Here is a 20,741-nt window from a genome sequence, read left to right as displayed (position 1 = left end):
TTGTAGGGGCCGGTTGACTGAACCCGGCCCAAGCGGGAAAGTCCTGGGTAACAGGGCGAATTGGCGCGCGAATGTTGGGCCCTCGGGGGCCTCGTAGAAAAAAACAAGGGAGACGGTGGATTGAAAGGGGGTCCAATAGGAAACGCGAGGGAATTAGCACACAAGTTGCCTATTCCTTGTTAAAACGGCAACTTTCCCCCGCACGCCATGCATCCACCGCTAAACCGACAAACTCCACCGGCGCCGCTCTAAGCTCGTGGCGATTAGCTGATGCATCGACCCCGGGGGATGCATATGCGTCCCTGAACTTGGCCAAGAATCCCGCGGTTTATAAACTGTTGGTCGCCAAGCGACTGTCTAGGTAGGTTGTCAAAGATAAAGTCTGGGGAAGTCTGGGGTGAAGGTGCCTGACTCGGCTCGGCTGGGCTGGGTATTGGAGAAGTGCCGGCACGCTTGTCATTTGGGTTTCCTGTGATTGGCCCGCAACATCGTATCGCCATCCTCTTCCCCGGATTTCATGTCATATGGATTGATGGCATCGTCTGATTTGGGTCATTATCACCGCGGACGATGTCTTGTCGGGGCGATGGACGATAGCACGGCGGCGATGTTACCATTCAGCTGAGTTATCGATGTTCACTGAACGCGCGCTAAAGACGAAGACGTGCGAATGACCACTCTCAAGCGCAACAATACTATCGGACTTCTTCAACGATATAAGATGTTGGTTTACCCCAGATTCTGACGGACATCTGCTCCACAGAAGCCTGCCATCACCAGATCTAAGAACCACCTTGTCTCATAGCCATCCCGATCCACCTTCTACTTCCTCTAAGGAAGATTGTTGTTAGTCTACCCCGGTATCCTGCAAGCCAAGATGGACACCAAAGACCCCAAGGAATCTGTCCAGCACAATGAGTCTGTGTTGGACAAACTCTCCTCCGAAGGCCGACTTCCACTAGAGGAGCTTGATTCAATAGAACAAACCGAAACTGGCAAGTTCTCGTGGCTGGTGTCTATCACTGCGGCTATCGGAGGCATGCTCTTTGGTTATGACACCGGCATCATCTCTGCTGTATTGGTATACATTAGTCAAGATCTTGGACACACCCTTAGCTCATCCGAAAAAGAGCTTATCACCTCGATCACCTCCGGCGGGGCCTTCATCGGTGCCATCTTTGCTGGAGCCACAGCGGATCGCTTCGGACGAAAGATAGCCATCTATGTTGGATGCTTCTTGTTCACCGCCGGGGCCATCCTCCAAGCCGCATCGTTCTCCCTGGCAGTAATGACAGTAGGCCGCCTTGTAGTCGGCTTCGGCGTTGGCTCTGCAGCTATGATCATCCCCATGTAAGCCTTGCAGTCCACCCTATGCAACAAACGAAGCGACAACGAACGTAGACTAACCATGACTAGGTACATTGCAGAGTTATCTCCGGCCAAATACAGGGGCCGCATGATTGGTCTCGACAACATGTGCATCACGGGTGGACAGCTTGTAAGCTATGGCGTCGGTGCTGGCTTTGCGCACGTACAGGGCGGGTGGCGGTACATGGTTGGGGGAGGCGCTATTCCAGCCATTATCCTTGCCTGTTTACTGCCTTTCTGCCCAGAGTCTCCCAGACAGCTCATCTATCACGGTAAGTCTGAGGAGGCCGAGAAAGTCATTCGAAAAATCTTCCCGAACGGGACGGAAGAGCAGGTCCAGATGAAGGTTCGACACATCACATTCCACGTCGAGGAAGCGAAGAACATGAACGCCGGCAAGTCACAGTGGTGGGTGCTCAAGCAGCTGTACGTGATTCCCGCAAACCTTCGCGCCTTGATCTCGGCCTGTGGTTTGATGGCCATCAGCCAACTAAGCGGCTTCAACTCCCTTATGTATTATTCCCCGCTCATATTCTCTCTTGTGGGATTCGACAACCCCGTTGCCGTCGGAACCAACATTGCTGGAACCAACTTTATCTTCACTCTTGTCAATCTTCTGCTCGTTGACAGGGTCGGCCGGAGGAGAATTTTGCTCTGCACGGTGCAGTTCATGGGGCTATTCTTGATCGTTGCGGCGGTGGCTTTCAAATGGATTCCGATCAATCACGACTCATCCCTCGGAGAAGGAGCCACGGTGGGGCCACCGGCTATCATTGTGCTCGTGAGCATGGTGTTCTTTGTCGGCTTCTACTCGTCGGGTATCGGCAACACGGCGTGGCTAAGCAGTGAGTTCTTCCCGATGGAGGTGCGTGCCATGGGCACGATGATGCTTACAATGTCCTGCTGGGGCTCCAACATTATTGTGGCATCCACGTTTTTGACGCAAATGGAGAACACGACGCCCTCGGGTGCCTTTGGGTTCTATGCAGCCATCTGCGTGCTCGGATGGGTCTCCATCTATTTCTGCTACCCGGAGGTGAAGAACATGACACTCGAGGACATCCGCGAGGTCTTCAACCACGGGTTCGGTGTGAAGCGCGCGAGACAGCTGCAGAGGCAGATGAAGGCCGACAGAAAGATGGGATTAGTTTCGACTGAAAACGTCAAGGTGTAGGTGGGTAGGGCTGAGAGAGTTCAGATTCGCAGACGTACAGGTGAGCGATGGCGGGGCGAACCCGGCTTTCGCGTGTTTGGGGGAGGTTTGGAGGGCGCTGCGTAGAGCCCGATACTGCTCTGTGTATAAGCTTAAACCCGGACGAGATGCAAAGAAGATCATCCACTTACCGCTGCCACTGTCTTCAGACGAAATCGAACTGTATCGGTTTATCCTGGTGTTGCGAGAGAAACAACGAGAATTTGCGCGACAGCATGTGAGCTTTGGTGATGGCCTCGCAACGATATCGAGATGATGTAGAGAGTTTCTCTAGAGGCAGGGAGATGATGGATAACTCAATAAGACGGGGGTGTTCCTCGGAATATTTACCTTCACCCCACTATTCCGCTATCCCGTCCGGCCTCCGCTCGCCGTGCCCTTCGCCGTCGACGCGGGCTCGAATTCGGGCTGGTGTGCATGTCACTCCGAGAACCTATTTTTTGCGCTATGGGAGCTCTTCCAATGGATGTACACAGACCATCTCATGGGAGACCGCGTGCTTGTTCTCCAGTTAAACAGTCCTCATTCTGACGGTACGTAGCGTAAACACGCCCTGTGAGAGGTCGAAACAGGGACTGGCCTGGGTCGGCTCACAGGCGAGAATTACTTCCGTGGAAATGCTAACCACGCGTGGTAAGGCGACTTGCCTAATCGGGACGTTCGCGTCAAGACCGCCTGCTGCTGTCTAGGCGTGCGTGCCTAGAGTGTAAGACGGCTTCTTACTCGAGTCCGACTGGGGACGAGGCTCTCTCAGTAGTCATGAAGGTCCAAAAATTGGCACTTCGTTTGTCAGGCTTTCATTTGCCCGCATAAAATCCCATGTCGTGATTGTGTTATGGGGCTGGAGACTACAATTTGGCGCTTCGTAGCCGACGGTCGCTTCGACAGACAAAGGACGCCAAACTATCTCGGGAGTGCCCGACGAGATTAGCACTCAGTAGTTGAATCGCATCAGTCATGAAACGGCCCGTTCGAGAAGCCGGTGGAAGATAGTAGGGCTCGTATGTCGCAAAAGGCGTTACTAGCTCTTTACAACTAAGAGGAGCTGTTGATGCACAAGTCACCAGAAAGCTCAGGCTTCAGCAAGAGATAGGTGCTTCTAGTCATCTACAGATTTCTCGCAGTGAGATTATTCAGTTAGATATTACAGTGATTGTGCAATAGCATCGGTGTAGTGACTGCCTTCATCTGGAACAACATCGCCATCGTTGGCCGGGGTACGGTTTCCCCTGATCCCCATTCCGGTTCATCATCACCAGAGTGAAACCCCTGGCGTCCCTGGCAGCATTCAAGTATCAGAACACACAGAACAGCAAACGTCGCTGACATCACCCGGCCTTCATATGATAATGGTAGTTACTGTCATCAATCTACCACTAACGAGGCACTTAAAGCAGCGACTGGCACGATGTACTCGGGCAACCAGCAGATTTGAGACGAGATCGGATGAGGATCTTCTTTGCGAACTACATTTGAGCACGAGCATGTGGAGTCGTGTCGAATAAGGGCGCTGTAGCGCTGCGACTAAGGGCTGTTGACAACTCTCAAACCTTGTTACGGAACTCGGCTAACGTATTCGATACGAAAAATCACAGACGCAGCACAAAAGCCCTGAATCATGTTGAAAGTTACTATGTCTTGTGCGAGTCGAAACCTGGATAAAATGACCCAGGTTGGAAGCGATAGCCTGTCAACTGAGGAACCAATTAGTCTCAGCCTTTCGGCAACGTCCTGCTACGATTCCCTAAGGCAAGGGTGCGCGTCACGATTCACCTAAGGAGGTGTTCAGGAGAGCCCATTCGATTCGACGAATAAAGATGTGAAACGAAAGATGAAAAGTAGACGTGTAACAAACTTCAAGTAATCATCCAGTTGCTGGGGTGGCCATCATGTAGTGCCAGATATCGGCGTCGAGAGCGGCTCGCAATTATCTGTCATTGGCTGAAGCGTAGAGGCTTTCCTCATACAATGCTGTAAGGAAAGTAGGCGTATAGCTCGCTGGAGCATTAGTCGTGATGCAAAGCGCTACAGCTGAAACAACCTGAAAGATCTTACAGCTGATGGGTGCCACGACCCGAGATGCATCGAGGGCCGAGCATCAGGTCCATGGTTGTTCGACGGAGGACCCCACGGTCCGGACGCGTTCAGCAGCTCAGCAGCATCGTGTAGTCAAGGGGCTGTACGGATTACGACGTAGAAGCGGGATTGAGATATTCCTAGAATGCAAATCGCAAGCTTTCGCTCAAACTCTATGCCTACGAACTCAAGTCTGTAAAGTCCTCGACCATTGGCAGCCATCTAAACACCCGGTAATTCCGGGGACATCTGAACTCTGACGACTGTACAGGGTAGGCTGTCCAGTGTCCGCCTTGGCTTTGACTAGGCAGCCGTCGCTTGGTGCAGGCGAAAGCTTGATCCATAAATAATTGATCTAGAAGCACGCGGCCGAAAAGTGGAGGTTGGGCTTGCCTAGCGATCGGCTCGGTCTCTAGGACCCGAAATGGTAAGAATCGACGACACTTGGGATGGTCCCCGACGGATGACGGAATGGCTGGCCCGATGTTGGCTGAGCTTCTGAAACTTGCCCGCAAATCCGACGAAAGATGATGGAGATGCATGTTTTTTGCGGCTGACTTTACGAACGAACTGTGTCCCCGCGGAAGCCTGCCCCGGGTACTGATGGACCGTCGATTCGGTGTGATTCCTGGTGGTGTGGCTCACCGATCACCGAGGTGGGGCTACTGCGAACAGAGGTGACCCTATCCGGCTTGGGGTGAGCGTCTCCACTGGCATCGGTGTGATTCGGTCGGCAACTCTTATCTCGGTCTGTTCACCGGTGATAAGGCAGCCGCCCCACTCAGACCGCCCAAAATTTTGACTTTTGGTACGGCTACTTGGGAACTTTTTCTGCCGCCAGTACATTGTACCCATTATCCTCATCCAACCCCAACTTCTCACACATCAATTGCGACAGCAAATCACCGCAATCATGGCCGGATCCTCGACAACGAAAAGGAAAAATGACGGTCGCCTCGCGCCGCCGTCCAAGAAGCAAAAGAGACAAACCAAGAAGCAAACCGAGGCCGGTTCCGACGAGGAGGAGGGCTTCAACGCAGTCAACCTTCTCGACTCCGACGACGATGATATTATGAACGCAGCCGTCGATGACGGCGCCCCCTCAGACTCCGACTCCGCTAGCTCCGGCGATGACCGCCCGGCACCGAAGAAGCTGAAGAAGCCGACCAAGACGACAAAGTCCAAAAAGCCCAGGGACGCCCCTCGCGAAACCGACGAGTCCGAGTCGGATTCCGACGCAGCAGCGAGCGACAACGAGGACGGCGCACCGCGCAAGAAGAGCAGGCGCAACGATCCTTCCGCCTTCTCGACCTCCATTTCCAAGATTTTGTCCACCAAGCTCTCGAACGCGAAACGCGCGGATCCCGTTCTGGCTCGCAGTACCGAGGCCTTCGAGGCCTCCAAGGCGGCTGTCGATATCGCGCTTGAGGCTAAGGCGAAGAAGCAATTAAGAGCGCAGAAGAAGGAGGCGCAGTCTAAGGGTCGCGTGCGCGATGTGCTGGTTGCGGCGGAGGACGAGGGCACCTCGACGGGAGAGATGTTGGAGGGCGAGAAGAGGCTGCGCAAGGTCGCGCAGAGAGGTGTGGTGAAACTGTTCAACGCTGTGAGAGCGGCACAGGTTAAGGCTGTCGAGGCGGAGAAGAAGGCGCGCAAGGATGGTGTTATCGGTGTTGACCGGAGGGAGCAGAAGATCAACGACATGTCGAAGAAGGGATTCCTGGACCTGATTGCCTCTGGCGGCGGAGGACTGAAGAAGGGCGCACTGGAGGAGGCTTGATTTGGAGAGGGAGGTTTGAGACAACAAAAATATCATGCCGTTTGCCCGATCGCGGCGCGGCTTAATTTCTCGTTTCTGCAAAAATGTTCTTAGAGGAGTGATTTCGTTCCCTCCCAACCATCCTTGATACCCGCCAAATGTCTAGCAAAAGCCCAAGCTTGATGTATCCGTCCCGAAACCGTGATGCCGTGCTTGCTTAAGAACACACCCTACTTTTTCCCCGTGGCCCCCTCCTTTTTTGCGCGGTATTGTATAATATAGTACAGAGTGATTAAATGAAGTGGTATGCAGCGAACGCCCCCATGCTAAAAGTCCTTTTATGAGAAGTCGCTGGCCTGGAGGTTGCGGGTCATGGACGGCAGCTTGACCCTGAGACCGTCGAGCTCCTTTGTCATCGTGACTTGACATCCTAACCTACTCGTCTCGGTCAGGCCGAATGCGAGGTCGAGCATGTCGTTCTCGTCATCCTCGGGCTCGGGCATCTTGTCGTAGTGCTCCTCGTCGACAACAATAACATGGCAGGTCGAGCAGGCGCAGGAGCCTCCACACGCACCTGATGCATCAAGTCAGCCTATATTCTCCAGCGAGTGGGACATAGAAGCACATACCCTCCATCTCCAAGTCATTATCTTGCGCGATGTCAAGGAGGTTGTCTCCTTCGCTGACGGCAATCTTGTACTCGTCGCCGTCCTTGTCGATGAAAGTGACATAGAGCCTGCGTGTCTGTGAGCAAGAGCTCTCAAAACCTGTATGTGTCCATCCTTACTCTTCGCCCGCCTTGGGAGGGGTAATGTGGCCATGCGACTTGAAGGCCGAGACGGAGAAGCTGCGCGCCGAGGGCAATTGAAGCTTGTTGAGTGCGAATGACCGTATCGTCCTTGAGGGTGCTGTCGAGCTGAAGACGGATCGGGTTTGCTTCTGCAAAGGACGAGCCTGCCTGCTTGCGCTGGCGGCGAGCCTGTAGAGAGATCTGGTGGAAGACATAATATCGCAGGGTCCGGTTCTCGGCGGGCTTTTGCTCGGGATATTCGTGGGCAGGCGCAGAACAATCGGATGCGCTGGACAAGGACAATGATCGGACGTTACGGACAGCTTAAAAACAAAGGCATGCCCCTCAGAGACGGCGGTTGAGCTGATGAGACCGCAATTTGTCGGTGTTTGCTCTGTTGGTTGGCGCTGTGAGCAAGCCGGGGGCCGAAGAAGCGTTGGAAAGCCTTCGCTTGAATAAATGCGCAAGGGAAGCGGCACTGTGGAGATGTCATTGGATTCAGAGAAATTTCTATAGGCTCCTTTGGGTGGTGGGAGCTCCGATAAGGCCCACACCCCTCGGCCTTATCGGCCGGCGATTCGCGATGTTCCGCCTCCGGAGGGTCCATTTCGCGGGCGCTGACGGCAAATGACGGAAAGAAGGACGGATGGCCCGAGCGTCACAAGGAACCCCTCTCCAGCGCAACGCAAGCAGCGGGCAAGCGCGTGTGTTGGGCAGTCATTGTGTGTTTTTTGTTTTTTTTTCTCATTTGCTGGTTGTCGTTGCTTGGGCTTCCCGCTAAGCGCCCCGCTAATCTTATCTCCGAGCGATTTCCATTTCATCATGCAAAATTGGGAGCGGTGGGCAGCTCCTCAAATCATGCACCACCAGCCTTGAGCTGCAAAATTCACCCGCCAAACACCAAAATGTCGACGCAGCGAGAAGGGGTGAACCCCCTCAGACCGTACTACAGGCCGCCGACCATTGGCGAGGCCCCCGATCCCACGTCTGCTGCTGCTGCTGCTGCCTCCCAGCCCAAGCCTTTCGCCCGCCATGCCGCAAATGCGACCAGCGAGCGGTACGCGTCCAAGGCACGCGACATCTTCTCCGATATCGACTACAAGGACTACATCAGCGAGCCTTCTCCCTCTGTTGTCCAAACTGTCAGGGACCTCGTCGACGAGTTGCTATGGAAATACACCTCCGTCCTCATGGCTCAGCCATTCGAGGTGGCCAAGACGGTTTTGCAGGTCCGGAGCCATGATGATCTGACTCTGGCACCCCCCGCCTCCGAGCAACCCACGCCCCTCGCCTCTCCCGTGCTGGAGAAGAAGCAACCTGTCTTTGGAAAGAACGTCTGGGACGAGCCTGGATCCGAGTCCGACTCTGACCTCGACGAGCCTGCATACTTCACCTCCAACATCCCGACGACGCCGACGCCATCCCAACCCAAGGATGCCCGGCACCACGAACCCTCCCCTCCTCGCACCCCGGCAGCGAAGCAGCCGCTGCCGCCACATCAGCTCAACATTCGACGACCAGACTCGTTGATGGAGGTTATTGGGCAGCTGTGGCAGAAGGAAGGTGCGTGGGGCGTGTGGAAGGGCTCAAATGCCACCTTCCTATACTCCATTCTCTCGTCTTTGTTCGAGAACTGGTCGAGAAGCGCTCTCAGTGCCCTGTTCAACGTCCCAGACCTTGGCGTGAAGGAGGATATCGACCGTCTCATTGACATCGCGTCGCCCTATCCGTGGGCTTCGCTGTGCGTAGCCGCGGCCGCAGCCGTAGCAACCGGCCTGATTCTTGCACCTCTGGACTTGGTCCGCACACGGTATGTCATGCCATGTTTGATTACCAACTGCTTTCAGGGAGATGTTTCTGACACTTTGATAGACTCCTCGTCACCCCGACTTCGAAGCAGCCTCGCCGCACGCTGGCGACCCTCCGAGCCCTCCCCTCCTACGTCTGCCCCTCACCGCTCGTTCTCCCCACGATTCTGCATTCGCTTATCCACCCCCTGCTCACCCTCTCTACACCCCTGGTTCTCCGCACACGATTCCTAATCGACAGTCGAGTGTCGCCGACGACCTTCTCCGTCGCCAAGTTTTGTGCTTCGTCTGTTGCTCTCTTCGTCAAGCTTCCCCTCGAGACCGTGCTGCGTCGTGGCCAGGTCGCTGTCCTGAGCACCTCCACATATATCCGTGCTCTCGCCGGCAAGGATCAGCTGATGGAGACAATCATCCCGGCCGGGCGGTACAATGGCGTCTTGGGCACCATGCTTTACATCATGAATGAGGAGGGTACGCGAGCGGTTTCTGTCCCGCCTGCCCCGGTCAGAAGGGGCAGGGCACCCAAGCCCAAGGTCGCCGAAACGGTGTTCCGAAAGGGACAAGGCAAGGAAGGCCTTTGGCGGGGCTGGAAGGTCAGCTGGTGGGGGCTTGTTGGTCTCTGGACCGCCGGTATCATTGGAAACAGTGCCGAAGGCGAGTTCTAGATGCCAAGCTTCAAGTAAGCAACAAAGAACCACAAGCCAACAGACAACGACTGGTCGTTACAACCGAGTACGAGTTCGAAAGAGCGAGAGTGCGGAGAGAGTGCGTGAGAAAACTGGTTTGCTGTTGTGCTAGACGTATCCTGGGACGACACGGGAAACAACATAGGCGTTTGGGGACATATTTTTGGGAACTCCCTGAACCACTCTCCTCTACGACGATGATGAGATACGGTATGATATCCTCCTTCTAAGATTTTGCTATTGTACAAACCCGCATCAATGAGAAAAGAACAACCCCTTTCCTGAAATACAAGACAAAACAAGAAACGGCCGTACCTGCAAAATCAAGAAAACGCTCGTAATTCATCTTCAGCTAGCATCTCTCGCGCTGAGCCATACCCCTAATAGAAACTCTTGTGTTTTAAATTTAGTTCACCACTCCCTACTGTGTTCCTCGTCATCTCGTCCTCACGTGCGTCATGTCGTGCGGCAAGCCGTGTCACCTCGCCGTCACATTTAGATGTGGTCCGTATCTGTGGAATTTCGCTAGAACCTCCCTTCCGTACGACCTGGAACCTGGCGCAGAATGGATAAAAGCCTGGAGCGAAGGCAGGCCGAAGCCTGCGTCGTACGGGTGCCTGCATACAGGATGTCATGATGGCTCCTGTCAGTCACACACCGTGGGGCTCATCCCAACCAGTCACTCCCGCCGCGAGGTCCTCTCTAGCCCTCGGATTAAGTGCTCGTTTGAGAAGGGTTCGTCACAATCGTCACAGGAACCAAGAAGAGGAGACGCACAAGAAGGCACGGCGAGCCAGGGGCGCGGGATGCGTTTGCCGCACTACGCGCCTCCGTCGTCCCATCACCATCACCACCGCCCTTGTGCCAAGGCATGTCGTCTGCAAGCCTTGCCTCAGTATCCGAGGCTCTCGAGGAATTCCGTGGACCGGGCCGTCCAGGCCGTGGTTTATTTGGGGTTCATGTCATGGGACTTTGGTCGTCCTGGGGTGACATTGGCGTTTTAGTCGGGGTGCTGCAAATATCTCACGCTAACTCGTGGAGGGTTGGGGGCCGATAACGACCTGAAGAGGCGATGCCAGGCGGCCGCCCCCTCGAGGATGAGTCTGCATCGCAGCCTACCGCATGAATAATTTTGGGATAAAAGCCCTGCGATGGTCCGTTCTCTTCATGTTTGTCTCGTATATTGCCCCAAGGAAAATCAATGATTCTGTCGACTTTTTCAAAACTGTCTTTGGCCGCAATCTCCACTCTTCTATTCGTTGTTCGGGTATCAATCAATCACACGATGGCCCGCTCGTCTCTATTCCCCATCACATCGGCTCTTAATGCCTTTTTGCTCATCTGCATCATCCTCAAGCACGTCGCCATCGGCGTCGCGCGCTCGACAGTGCGGCACGCATGCATGGTCGTTCTGTTCCCTGTCATGCTCTTGCATATTCTCATCATCGAGGGCTGAGACAGACGACTCTGTTCGTTACTCAAGGGCGGCGTCGCAGCTACTCACGATGCCGCCCGGCCTTCTGCCTCATCATACCTTTGCACCATCCCGGCGCAATCAAGGGAAGACAAATGTTGCGGCGGCGTCGAGGCCGCGTGTCTCGGCGCCCTCGCTTGAACGGATTCAACATCTTGTCTCTGCCTGAATCGCTTCGGTCTTGTCCCACTTGTGGGCTTGAGTCAAGTGGTGATTCGAACGCCGCGTCAAGGCGCTCTTGTTCACCTATACGGAGCCTACGCCGGGCCCGGTCGGTGTGGGGCCATGATCCCCGGCGCTTTCCTCCGCGGGTAAAATACGCATGCACGGCCATGCGCAGGTTGCCGCGCCGCTTGCTAGTACACGCGAACCTGTAACATCATTTGGGATCGTCGTTGTGTCTGAGTGCTTAAATTTTGTTGTTGCACACACATAGCCAGCCATGTGGCAAAGAGGCAGCTGTGCTTATGATGGACTGGGCCAGGGATCGAATGGCGGGGCCGTTCCGGGATGAAAACATCGCTGTTTATCAGCATATTTGCCTTTGGGGTGGTTGTCGCCTGTCACCTGTCAGATTTTGTTACCGGTGCTGCGGCCTTGGAGCCTAGCCAGTTCATTGAAATAAATTATTCCGCACATCATCTGTTCGCCAAGGTTCCGAGATTGTTCGAATCCGCCTGGCCACCCCCTTCTGGGCGGACCTTTTACGGATTCGGACGACGGGAGAGACATTTTCGGTTACTTCTACGCTAGAGATAAGTTGAGACTCCGATTGCGGCGAACTGCGGCGGCAAAGACATGCTTGATGTGGCAGGTCCACTTTCTCTATCCCTTTGGTATGGCCCTGGGAAGATTGAAGCGCCATTTCTCGCGTGGTAATCGCATGTTGAAGGACATTCAACGACACGTCGCAAGTTGACATGAGCTATCAATAACGGTGGCTCGGATGGAAACCTCGCTTGCTTCTGCTCCAAAGTCGCTAACTTGTGATTTGATCTCCTGCACTCAGGCGAAGACATGGTGATGGGTACCATATCCCTTTTGGACTTCACAAGACGGCCAGAATTCTTCTCCATTGCCCTGCCGAGGCTTCAGTTCCCCTGGAAAAGATTCGATTGGACATCGGCGTCTTTTGACAAGAGGTGACGTTGAGACATCTGGTTACACGTCTCCTGACTATCGATCTTGACAGGAGGCTAGACTGTGGGATGAAACTAGTTGGGCGTGGTGACTGAGACGTTCTTACCGGACGTATTAGCCTAGATGTCTCAAGTGAAACTTTCGAAGGCTTTTCTGGAGACTTTTCGGCCGTCTGGTTGGACGATGCATCGGTTCGCCCGGCCGACGCCCTTGTCGATGGACACCACGGGCCGCCCATCGCAACCAATCCGCGGGGATGCAATAAGAAATAACCATTGTTTCTCCTTCTCAGTTCGTACGGAGAGGAATGCGCAAAGTCTTATTGTCGAAGCAGCCCAGGTTGAGTTTTGGGTATCCTCTGGATCCACCATGAGTCCAGCCCGATTCCAACCTCATTCTTGCCAGCTCGAGAAAGCCACACGGTCGTGGACTGGACGCGATGGCTTCCGTTGTTGCCGCCACAAATAGACGGTTGCGAGAGGCTCCAAAACCTTATAGCCTATTTGCCTTGGAACCTGCGCTTTACTAGTTCGTAGGGAAGCTCCCGAGTGGTCTCTGACCCGTCGTGGCGTGTTCTGAGGCTTCTCAGCCGCCTCTGGTTTCGGTAACTTCTCGTCAAAACACAAGTATTTCGGCGCAGCCCGATGAGCCTTCGGAGAGAAATTTCACTCAGCTTTCTAAACGTTGCAGCGAGTTTGACAAGTCATTCTGACGCCCGATGAGGGAGGCAACAGGCGCCTCACGTCTCCCTTTCGCGTACTTAAAACCCCGCCAGGGGCCGTCAATCCTTGGGATGCTTGACTCACCTTATCCCTAGTTCGACCACGGTTGTTGAAGATCCGCAACTTGAAAGGCTTTGCGAGTATAAGAACTGAAGATCGGCCGCTTTATGAAAAGCATTCTAGTTAGGATATCACCATCCACTGTTCTCTAACCACTAGTCTCTCTTTGCTAGCTTCGTCGATCACTTCTTACTGGACGTATTTCATCGTCATTCCATTCTTTCAAGACACCATGGGCATCCGTAAGACGTCCCGTATCATAGCCGCACTGGCTTCAGTTGCATCCGTTGCCGCACACGGCCATGTAACGAACATCGTCATCAACGGCGTCTCCTACCGCAACTACATCCCAACACAAGACCCATACACCAACAACCCACCTCTGGTTGCCGGATGGTCTGCTGACCAGAAGGACAACGGTTTTGTCGACCCAAGCGCTTACAACGCACCCGATATTATCTGCCACAAACAAGCCGCCTCCGGCAAAGGTCGCATCACTGTAGCTGCCGGCGATACGATCCAGCTCCAATGGACCGAGTGGCCGGACAGTCATAAAGGCCCTGTCATGGACTTCCTGGCCAACTGCAACGGCCCATGCAATGCCATTGACAAGACAGCCCTCCGCTTCTTCAAGATCGACGGTGCCGGCCTCATCGACCCTCCTCAGCAAACCAACAAGTGGGCTGCGAGTGCCCTCATCGCCAACGGGAACGCGTGGCTCGTTCGCATCCCGTCCAATATTGCACCAGGCCATTATGTCCTCCGCCACGACATCATTGCCCTCCACAGCGCCAGCCAACCGAACGGGGCCCAGAGCTATCCCCACTGCATCAATCTGGAGATTACGGGTGACGGCACGTACAACCCCCCTGGGGTTCTAGGCACCGCGCTTTATGGAGCGAGTGATCCTGGTATCTACTACAACATCTACCGTGACAATCTCAATGACTATGTCATCCCTGGGCCGGCAATCATCTCTGGTGGTGTCTCGATGGTACCGCAGAGCAGGATCGCAATCACTGCTTCCGCAAGCGCGACGCCGTATGGCACAACGATTATTGCTTCATCTTCCCGGGCTGCGAGCAGTGCTGTTGTATCTAGCTCTAAGATTACTACTAGCTCTTCCGCCAGCTCCTCTGCCTCCACCACCTCTTCAACGTCTAGCAAGAATGGCGGCAGCAGCACTCCGACAAGCACCATTGTCCGAACATCCGCCTCGACACTGACGACTTTGAAAACCCTCACCAGCGTGGCTCCGACTACCACCAAACCACCCTCGAACGGCGAGGTCACTCAGGGTCTGTACCAACAATGCGGCGGCAATGGCTGGACCGGTCCGACGGCATGCCCAGCATACGCTGCTTGTTCCACCATGGACTCGTACTACGCACAGTGCAGACCTACGCCAGCTGCTGGTGGAGGTCAGCCTTTGTATGCGCAGTGTGGAGGAAACGGATACACCGGAGAGACTCAATGTGTGTCGGGGTCCCAGTGCACTGTCATCAACCCTTGGTATTCCCAGTGTCTGCCTTGAGAAAAGCGTTGGTTTGGGCGTACTCTTGCCTGCCAGGCAGAGTATGCAAGAAGTGTAATGGTTTGGGTATTTTTGGAGGGTAGCGTGCAAGCATGGGAGGTTGTGTAGTTCTAGGAAGACTTTGGGATGTTTTGTTCTTGGTATAGTTCGGGCGTTGACCACGGAGAGTCTTAGTCGTAACTTTAATGGCTTATAATCTCTGAGTCTCTGCATTGAATTAGAATTCTACGTAAATGTTCATGCATGCAGCAGTGCGAGTTGAAATTGCAACTCAACGCCGAAAGGTTCCCCAACGGCCTAAGACAAAGAGCGGTACGGATCTAGGGATTGATATTAGACATCAAGTCGTGATGTTGATATAAGTTGCGCTCGGCCAACACAAGTACACAATCTAACGCAGTGACGCAACAGTGGGATATCGCCAATACATATCATATCTGGGGCTGTCACCCAAGTCAAAAGTGCTAGTAATCACGTGGTCCATAAAACCAGACTCGGTTTTTGAGACTCAGTAGAAAGACTTTCCACAGATATCATCCCCTGAAGCTGATCATCTGGTCAATCATGAATGCGGGAATGTAAGCGGCGGCGTCTTAGTGGAACCAATATGAACGAGACTTGAGGATAATTGCGTCGTACGAATCAAAACCTTACTTCGGACATCGGGCAATAGGTTCCACAGGGTTTTGTTGTACCACCAGTCTTACAAAGGGAGTCACATGCCAGATTGACTATTTGAGAGGAACTCCCCCTCGCCTTTTGACACGATGTGTTGGCCGTCGTCTTTCGTCAGTAGATCACCTCTTTCGACAATAGTGAGAACCATCACTCAATTTTCCCAACGGAAACCAGACTGGACTTAGACCAGAATGAAGCGTTTCTTCCATCTACCTTTCATGTTGATTCTCTTCATGACCTGTTCTTATGGACAAACTCAAGAGAGCGCTTGCAGAATCGTCGCAACGAGCTATAATGTTGGCGTAAGTGACCCTTTGGAATGACCAAAAGCGCAACAAGACGACAACCACCTAATCAAAATGCAGTTCAATGATATAGCACCAACAAGCCCTAATAAACAAACTCGCTCACCTCCGACTCCATACTTCGAACTCGCCTACGAAGGCTTCGGCGTCAAGGCAGTGGCAGGCCCAAATGACGTCTCTGATAGAAAGTACTTGACATACGAAGGAACATCAGTGTCTAGCACACGAGCCATAAGGAGAGACTACAGCGGATCTCGTATCGAGAACTTCGATCTAGATGGCTTCGACTACAAATGCATCCGGACGTTGTCCGAGCCAGAGCGGCGACCATGCAAAATCACAATCACTGGAGTATCTATGAATGGCGACAATGTGTCTGAAAGTTGCACTGACGACTGGATGAGAGCGGATGCAAGTATTTTACGATGCGACGTTAAGTTGATGAAGAATCTCAAGGGTATCAGGATTGGGACCTCGAGAGGAGGGTACACCACCACCAATCGGTTTACTATGGTCACGGTCATGGACAATCTCAACTTCACGGTACGAAGGAAGGAATGTTGAAAACCCTGAGATTAAAATGTCGTGCTCGCTTGACAGCCATGGGATATAGCTGCAAAGCACTTGTCAAGTTACCTCTGGCGTTGATCCTGTTTGTCTACTAGGCGAGGAGGCGAAAACCCGCGTCATTCGCCCTTTACTTTCCATCTACATGTAAGCCGTCTTTTGAAAAGCAAATCACTAGTGCGCCAACTGAAAGGATAAAAAGACGGGCTGCTATTGGTACGGAACAGAGCTTCGTTTACATAGTTCCATTTCGATCAAGAATTCCTCAAGTGAAGTGAAGGTATCAGATCCATCTCAACCAGTACCTCCAGACCAAGACCAGTCAGCTGAGTGCTGCGCAAAAGTTGCCTATGAGCGTCGGATGCGACTACTTTAAACGCCAACAGGGGTTTGGCAAAGAACGGCCTGTCCGAGCTGTTTGTTGTTAGACACAAACACAAAATCTGTTCAAGATTCGAAGTCACTTACGACAGGGAGGACGCAGCAACGAGCCCGCTGGCCACCAACCGCACAGATCTTTCTGAAGTCGTTGGCAGAGGAGGGAACCGAAGTGGCTATGAATCATTAGGGTGCGGTTCAATTAATCAATATTAATATAGCTTTTAACTTACGGGAAGCACAATCAAGGTTAGCGACTCCGAGGACATCGGTCGCGCAGCACTGGGCACTGTCGTACAATCCAGAGCAAGGATCGTAGGGGGCAGGAGTAGAGCCGCCGCCGTTGTGTCCGTCGCCAGTAGGGGCAGCGATGGCAATGCTGGCGAAGATGGCAATGAGAGCGGTGGTGAACTGCATTTTGATGTTTTTAAAGAGTTCCTGGCGGAAGACTAAACGATTGGAGCTTGTAGGGCTGGTGTTTGACTGGAGGCTGGAGAGATGAATGCTGATGCTGATGAGAATAAATCTTTGGAAGGGATTTCGACCTTGGTTTATATACTTGATTTGCATACCATCAGTTGAAGACCAGTCCTGGCCGATGCAGTTTCTGCTTGCCTTGTTCAAGTCGATCCTGGACCTCATCGCGCCCGGCTACTGTGATCGGGAGACAACCTCCCCTGGCGCCCAAGGCAAAAGTCTCGCCACATCGAGAAGCATGCCACAATGGTCCCGGGCTCAAGGCAAACACATTCAACATTCAGAGTCACGATAGTATGCATACCGGCTATGCCGCACAGAGTGACCCATTTCCTATTTGGATGACATGGCTGCACGTCACAATATTGGCTTGGCTTCCCACTTTATTTGGGCTGGGCTTCAACTTCTAGCACCTGTCACATTTTTCCACTCAACACGAGTTGGTTGGCCACTAAAGATCTTGAATAGGACGGGAATCCTTCAAATCCCCGAAAAGAGTAAATTCCGAGCAAGTCCGTGACGCTACCGCGGAAGCAGCAATCTCGTCCCGTGTGGAGAAGAGCCAGGACCTGACCACGGGTGCAGCCGCTCCCGTGTACTTAGTGTTGTTTGATGCAACGTTCCCCGCCTTCAGCTGGAAGTGCGAGCGAATCAAGGCCGACAGTCATTTCAGCGCCAGCCTTCCACAGTGGGTAATTGACGGATACGACCCTACACTTACAGGCATACAGGCATGATCGTCGCTGCGCTGTTCCTCTCTGTGAGCAGACTTTTCACCCAGTCTCCAGTTCTGGGGAATCATATCATGAAGAATCTCAGGCCGCAAGGAACGCCATGGGCTGCTAAAAAGTTCTCGAAATTTGCGTGATCTTGGCATCTAATTGAGGCCATATTCAGCCGAAAGGCCAGCGCGGCAGGATATGGCCATGCCAATCATTACCAGCTGAGGGAATGTCAGAACTGTATCTCTACTGTGCCTGTTAATGCTCATGTGGTTGCCGAGTGTCGGGTTCGAATGGGTGTTCTAGACTTCACCCGCAATGAAGCTGATTGGGCGTTCAACGATTTTGATAAATATCTCATTTCGTTGGCAATGATCGAAGTCTTCCTTGACCTTATTCAAGAGTAAGGCTTGAATATGACTATCCATTATCCACTCACATACATGACGCAAGGTGATGTCAGGGGGTGTTTGTAAGGGCTGAAACATGCAGCTTGAACAGTTGGCGATGGGCGATGCCAAAAAAGGCACTGCAGAGAGTTGCCTAGACCGCCGCGGCCAATGGAAGCTAGTCTGTCAACATGTCCAAGAGCAGTTTGCATCCCGAATAGAGCGTGGGTCTCGGAATGAAAGCAAACAAACATCCTGCAGGATCGAAGTATAACGTCAAAGCAATTAGACCACATCTCTACCCGCTCCAAGACATGCACGAGTAGTTCCACTGCAGATCAGTAAATATTTGCAATCAACACCAAGGAGGTAAGGAGTTCGTATGCTGCACCAGCTTTCACCGAAATATGCACTACCGGCCCACCGACTCCGTCTCATCCCGTTTTCGGTCCAGTTTGTCGAACTTCCTAACCACCTGAAGGGTGGCAAAGTAGCTGAATGGCAAAGCGACGAACCAAAGACCCGGGTTGATGCTTGCCGTTGCAATGAGGGCGGTTGGCACGGCTTGAACACCGAAGCCAACGGCAACTGCGGCCGTCTCAATACCCCGAAGTAAAGAGCTATACCGAATTTGGTCGCCAGGGGAGTCCGAGAGGTTGCCGATACACCAGTAAATGTAGTTTTCCACCATTCCGAGACTGATCCGCTCAAACATGTAGACGCCGAACCCTCGACCAAACTCGCCTTGAAGAGCCCAATCCAATACGGGAAGCGTAGATCGATACTCATTCTGGATGATGACAGCCCATATCCATGTCGCGCTATTGAGTGAGGCAATCAGGACATAAGTCGCGATGGCTCGCGTCTGTCGATTCTTAGTCCAGGGTAGATCGACAAGAGATCCGCCCAGCCACGTCGCGAAGGTTCCCACAACTGCAGACATGAAGCTGCCCAGAGCTCTAGACCGGACGGTGAAGTAAGTGGCCAGGTAGGTGCCGGGATAGGCCTGTATCCATCCGAAGTACCAGAACAGGGGGATCAGGAGGACGATAGATCGACTCTTGAGCAGCTTCCACATTTGCTTGCTCTCTTCCCGCCAGTGGATTCCTCGCGGAGCTTCGATTGATGTACCGTCATCGCGTATGACCTTCTCAGGATTCGAAAAAAGGAGGCCGAAGAAGAATCCCAAGCACTGAATCGCAATGAAGCCTAGATACGTTTGGTACCCAACTTTACCTTTTTGGTTGACCTTGTGGTTGATGGCCAAGGATATCGCCCCTCCAATGATGTTACCAAAGTTTCGGAAGGTGAACCACGTCGCGATGTAGCGTCCTCGCTTGTGCTGCTCCGGATAGCCTGTGCTTATGGCTCCTTCCACGCTCCAAAAGAAACCCGCACTCAAGCCACACGCAACTGAACCAAAGTAGACGAACCAGGTTGCGCCAGTTCTGTTGTTGACATAGAGGCCGGCGGCATACAGCGGGTAGCCCAAGGAGCCTATTGCAAGCGTCCATCGGAACCCAATGATGTTCGTCATCCAAGGTCCAGCAAAGCAGGTTATTGTCATGAAGGCGTACAGAAGGGCGTTGGCCGCATTGACGAGGTTCGGACTTTGAGAGCCACCGACACCTAAGCCATTCATGGCGCTCCAGATGCCTGGAGCACTGAAGGCACATATGCCAACGACCAGAATTTGAAAGAGGGTGCTTCTGAAGAACGGTATCGAGGATGGGGGCGTCAAGGGTTCATATTGACTGTGCTCCGAAAGGTCTTGTCTAGTAGCAATAGTTGTAGTTGGCTCGTTGGACTCAACAATGCGTTTCTGTGCTGATTTGAGAGACATTGATTCGGGAGGTTTGAGTATGATCGCGGTTGAAGCGATTAAGTGGACTCTGGTCGAAGTTTGACGACAAATATATTGAAGTTGCTGAGGAAGCGCCGACGCACCGCTTAACGTCTTCTCAATCAGGTGCCCATAATCACGTAACACGGCCAGAAGTTGACATGATCGGTATCTTGCTGGTCTCGCCGCGTGTCACACACGTGGTTGGTGATAAAAGATATCTAGCATCCAATAATTGGAGGGCTTGCGCCAGCTCTACAGGAATTGCGTGCTCCGGCTGGAGGGCCCGACCGATACCGATGATCGGCACCCCTCATCGGAGTGTGCACCAAGCCCACTCGGCTGGCAACTGTGATACCGAATGCGACCGAACCCCGCACAGAGGAGGCCCCAAGCAAATCCGCGGTCACTTCCTGATTTTACGATAAAGATAGACGTGAATAGTTCTGATAATTCATCGCATAATGTCGCTTGTGAATGCTGCATGATGGTGTTTTATCGCCGGCTTCAAATTGTGAAGGTTGAGTTGAGTTATCGAAGAACGTTCAAGATGGCGCCTGACCGGCTGATGTGTCCAACTGCTGATCCTGGATCCCAGAGCATTACTTATGGTGTGTTGCGTCATATCAGAAGGATCCAACGATTTTGAACCCAAAGATAACGTGATTTTGGTTCCGAAGGCATGTCGCACGTGTGACAGCGTTTCATTATATAGAGGACTGCTGCCGGTTTCCCAGGGTAAATTTGAACGGCCA

The 20,741-nt window shown here is 53.1% G+C and overlaps 7 protein-coding genes across 7 annotated transcripts; 4 read left to right on the top strand and 3 right to left on the bottom strand.

Annotated features, from left to right (window-relative positions):
- Positions 1–877: 877 nt before the first annotated feature.
- On the top strand, positions 878–2,542 carry itr1-1 (Myo-inositol transporter 1; the record flags this gene model as incomplete). The annotated part of the gene is made up of 2 exons (XM_037319279.1): positions 878–1,350; positions 1,417–2,542. The coding sequence occupies 2 exons, from the start codon at positions 878–880 to the stop codon at positions 2,540–2,542; spliced, it is 1,599 nt and encodes a 532-aa protein (XP_037181519.1).
- Positions 2,543–5,570: 3,028 nt separating this feature from the next.
- Positions 5,571–6,434, top strand: RRP15 (Ribosomal RNA-processing protein 15; the record flags this gene model as incomplete). Its single annotated transcript, XM_037319278.1, has 1 exon — positions 5,571–6,434. The coding sequence occupies one exon, from the start codon at positions 5,571–5,573 to the stop codon at positions 6,432–6,434; it is 864 nt and encodes a 287-aa protein (XP_037181520.1).
- Positions 6,435–6,751: 317 nt separating this feature from the next.
- Positions 6,752–7,418, bottom strand: CGCA056_v004021 (Adrenodoxin-like protein; the record flags this gene model as incomplete). Its single annotated transcript, XM_037319277.1, has 3 exons — positions 6,752–6,987; positions 7,043–7,149; positions 7,201–7,418. The coding sequence occupies 3 exons, from the start codon at positions 7,416–7,418 to the stop codon at positions 6,752–6,754; spliced, it is 561 nt and encodes a 186-aa protein (XP_037181517.1).
- A 690-nt stretch (positions 7,419–8,108) lies between these two features.
- On the top strand, positions 8,109–9,676 carry ugo1 (Mitochondrial fusion and transport protein ugo1; the record flags this gene model as incomplete). Its single annotated transcript, XM_037319276.1, has 2 exons — positions 8,109–9,013; positions 9,076–9,676. The coding sequence occupies 2 exons, from the start codon at positions 8,109–8,111 to the stop codon at positions 9,674–9,676; spliced, it is 1,506 nt and encodes a 501-aa protein (XP_037181518.1).
- A 3,649-nt stretch (positions 9,677–13,325) lies between these two features.
- Cel61a-4 (Polysaccharide monooxygenase Cel61a) lies at positions 13,326–14,627 on the top strand (the record flags this gene model as incomplete). The annotated part of the gene is made up of 1 exon (XM_037319275.1): positions 13,326–14,627. The coding sequence occupies one exon, from the start codon at positions 13,326–13,328 to the stop codon at positions 14,625–14,627; it is 1,302 nt and encodes a 433-aa protein (XP_037180501.1).
- A 1,922-nt stretch (positions 14,628–16,549) lies between these two features.
- CU (Cerato-ulmin) lies at positions 16,550–16,972 on the bottom strand (the record flags this gene model as incomplete). Its single annotated transcript, XM_037319274.1, has 3 exons — positions 16,550–16,591; positions 16,646–16,731; positions 16,789–16,972. The coding sequence occupies 3 exons, from the start codon at positions 16,970–16,972 to the stop codon at positions 16,550–16,552; spliced, it is 312 nt and encodes a 103-aa protein (XP_037180500.1).
- Positions 16,973–18,555: 1,583 nt separating this feature from the next.
- CGCA056_v004017 (UNC93-like protein) lies at positions 18,556–19,986 on the bottom strand (the record flags this gene model as incomplete). The annotated part of the gene is made up of 1 exon (XM_037319273.1): positions 18,556–19,986. One exon carries the CDS (start codon positions 19,984–19,986, stop codon positions 18,556–18,558), a length of 1,431 nt encoding a protein of 476 aa, XP_037180505.1.
- Positions 19,987–20,741: the final 755 nt, after the last annotated feature.

This window comes from Colletotrichum aenigma (assembly GCF_013390185.1).
Source record: "Colletotrichum aenigma strain Cg56 chromosome Unknown KSG_Cg56_contig03, whole genome shotgun sequence".
Taxonomy (NCBI): domain Eukaryota; kingdom Fungi; phylum Ascomycota; class Sordariomycetes; order Glomerellales; family Glomerellaceae; genus Colletotrichum; species Colletotrichum aenigma.
The sequence above is the reverse complement of the archived record's forward strand: the minus strand, read 5'-3'. Positions and strand labels throughout refer to the sequence as shown.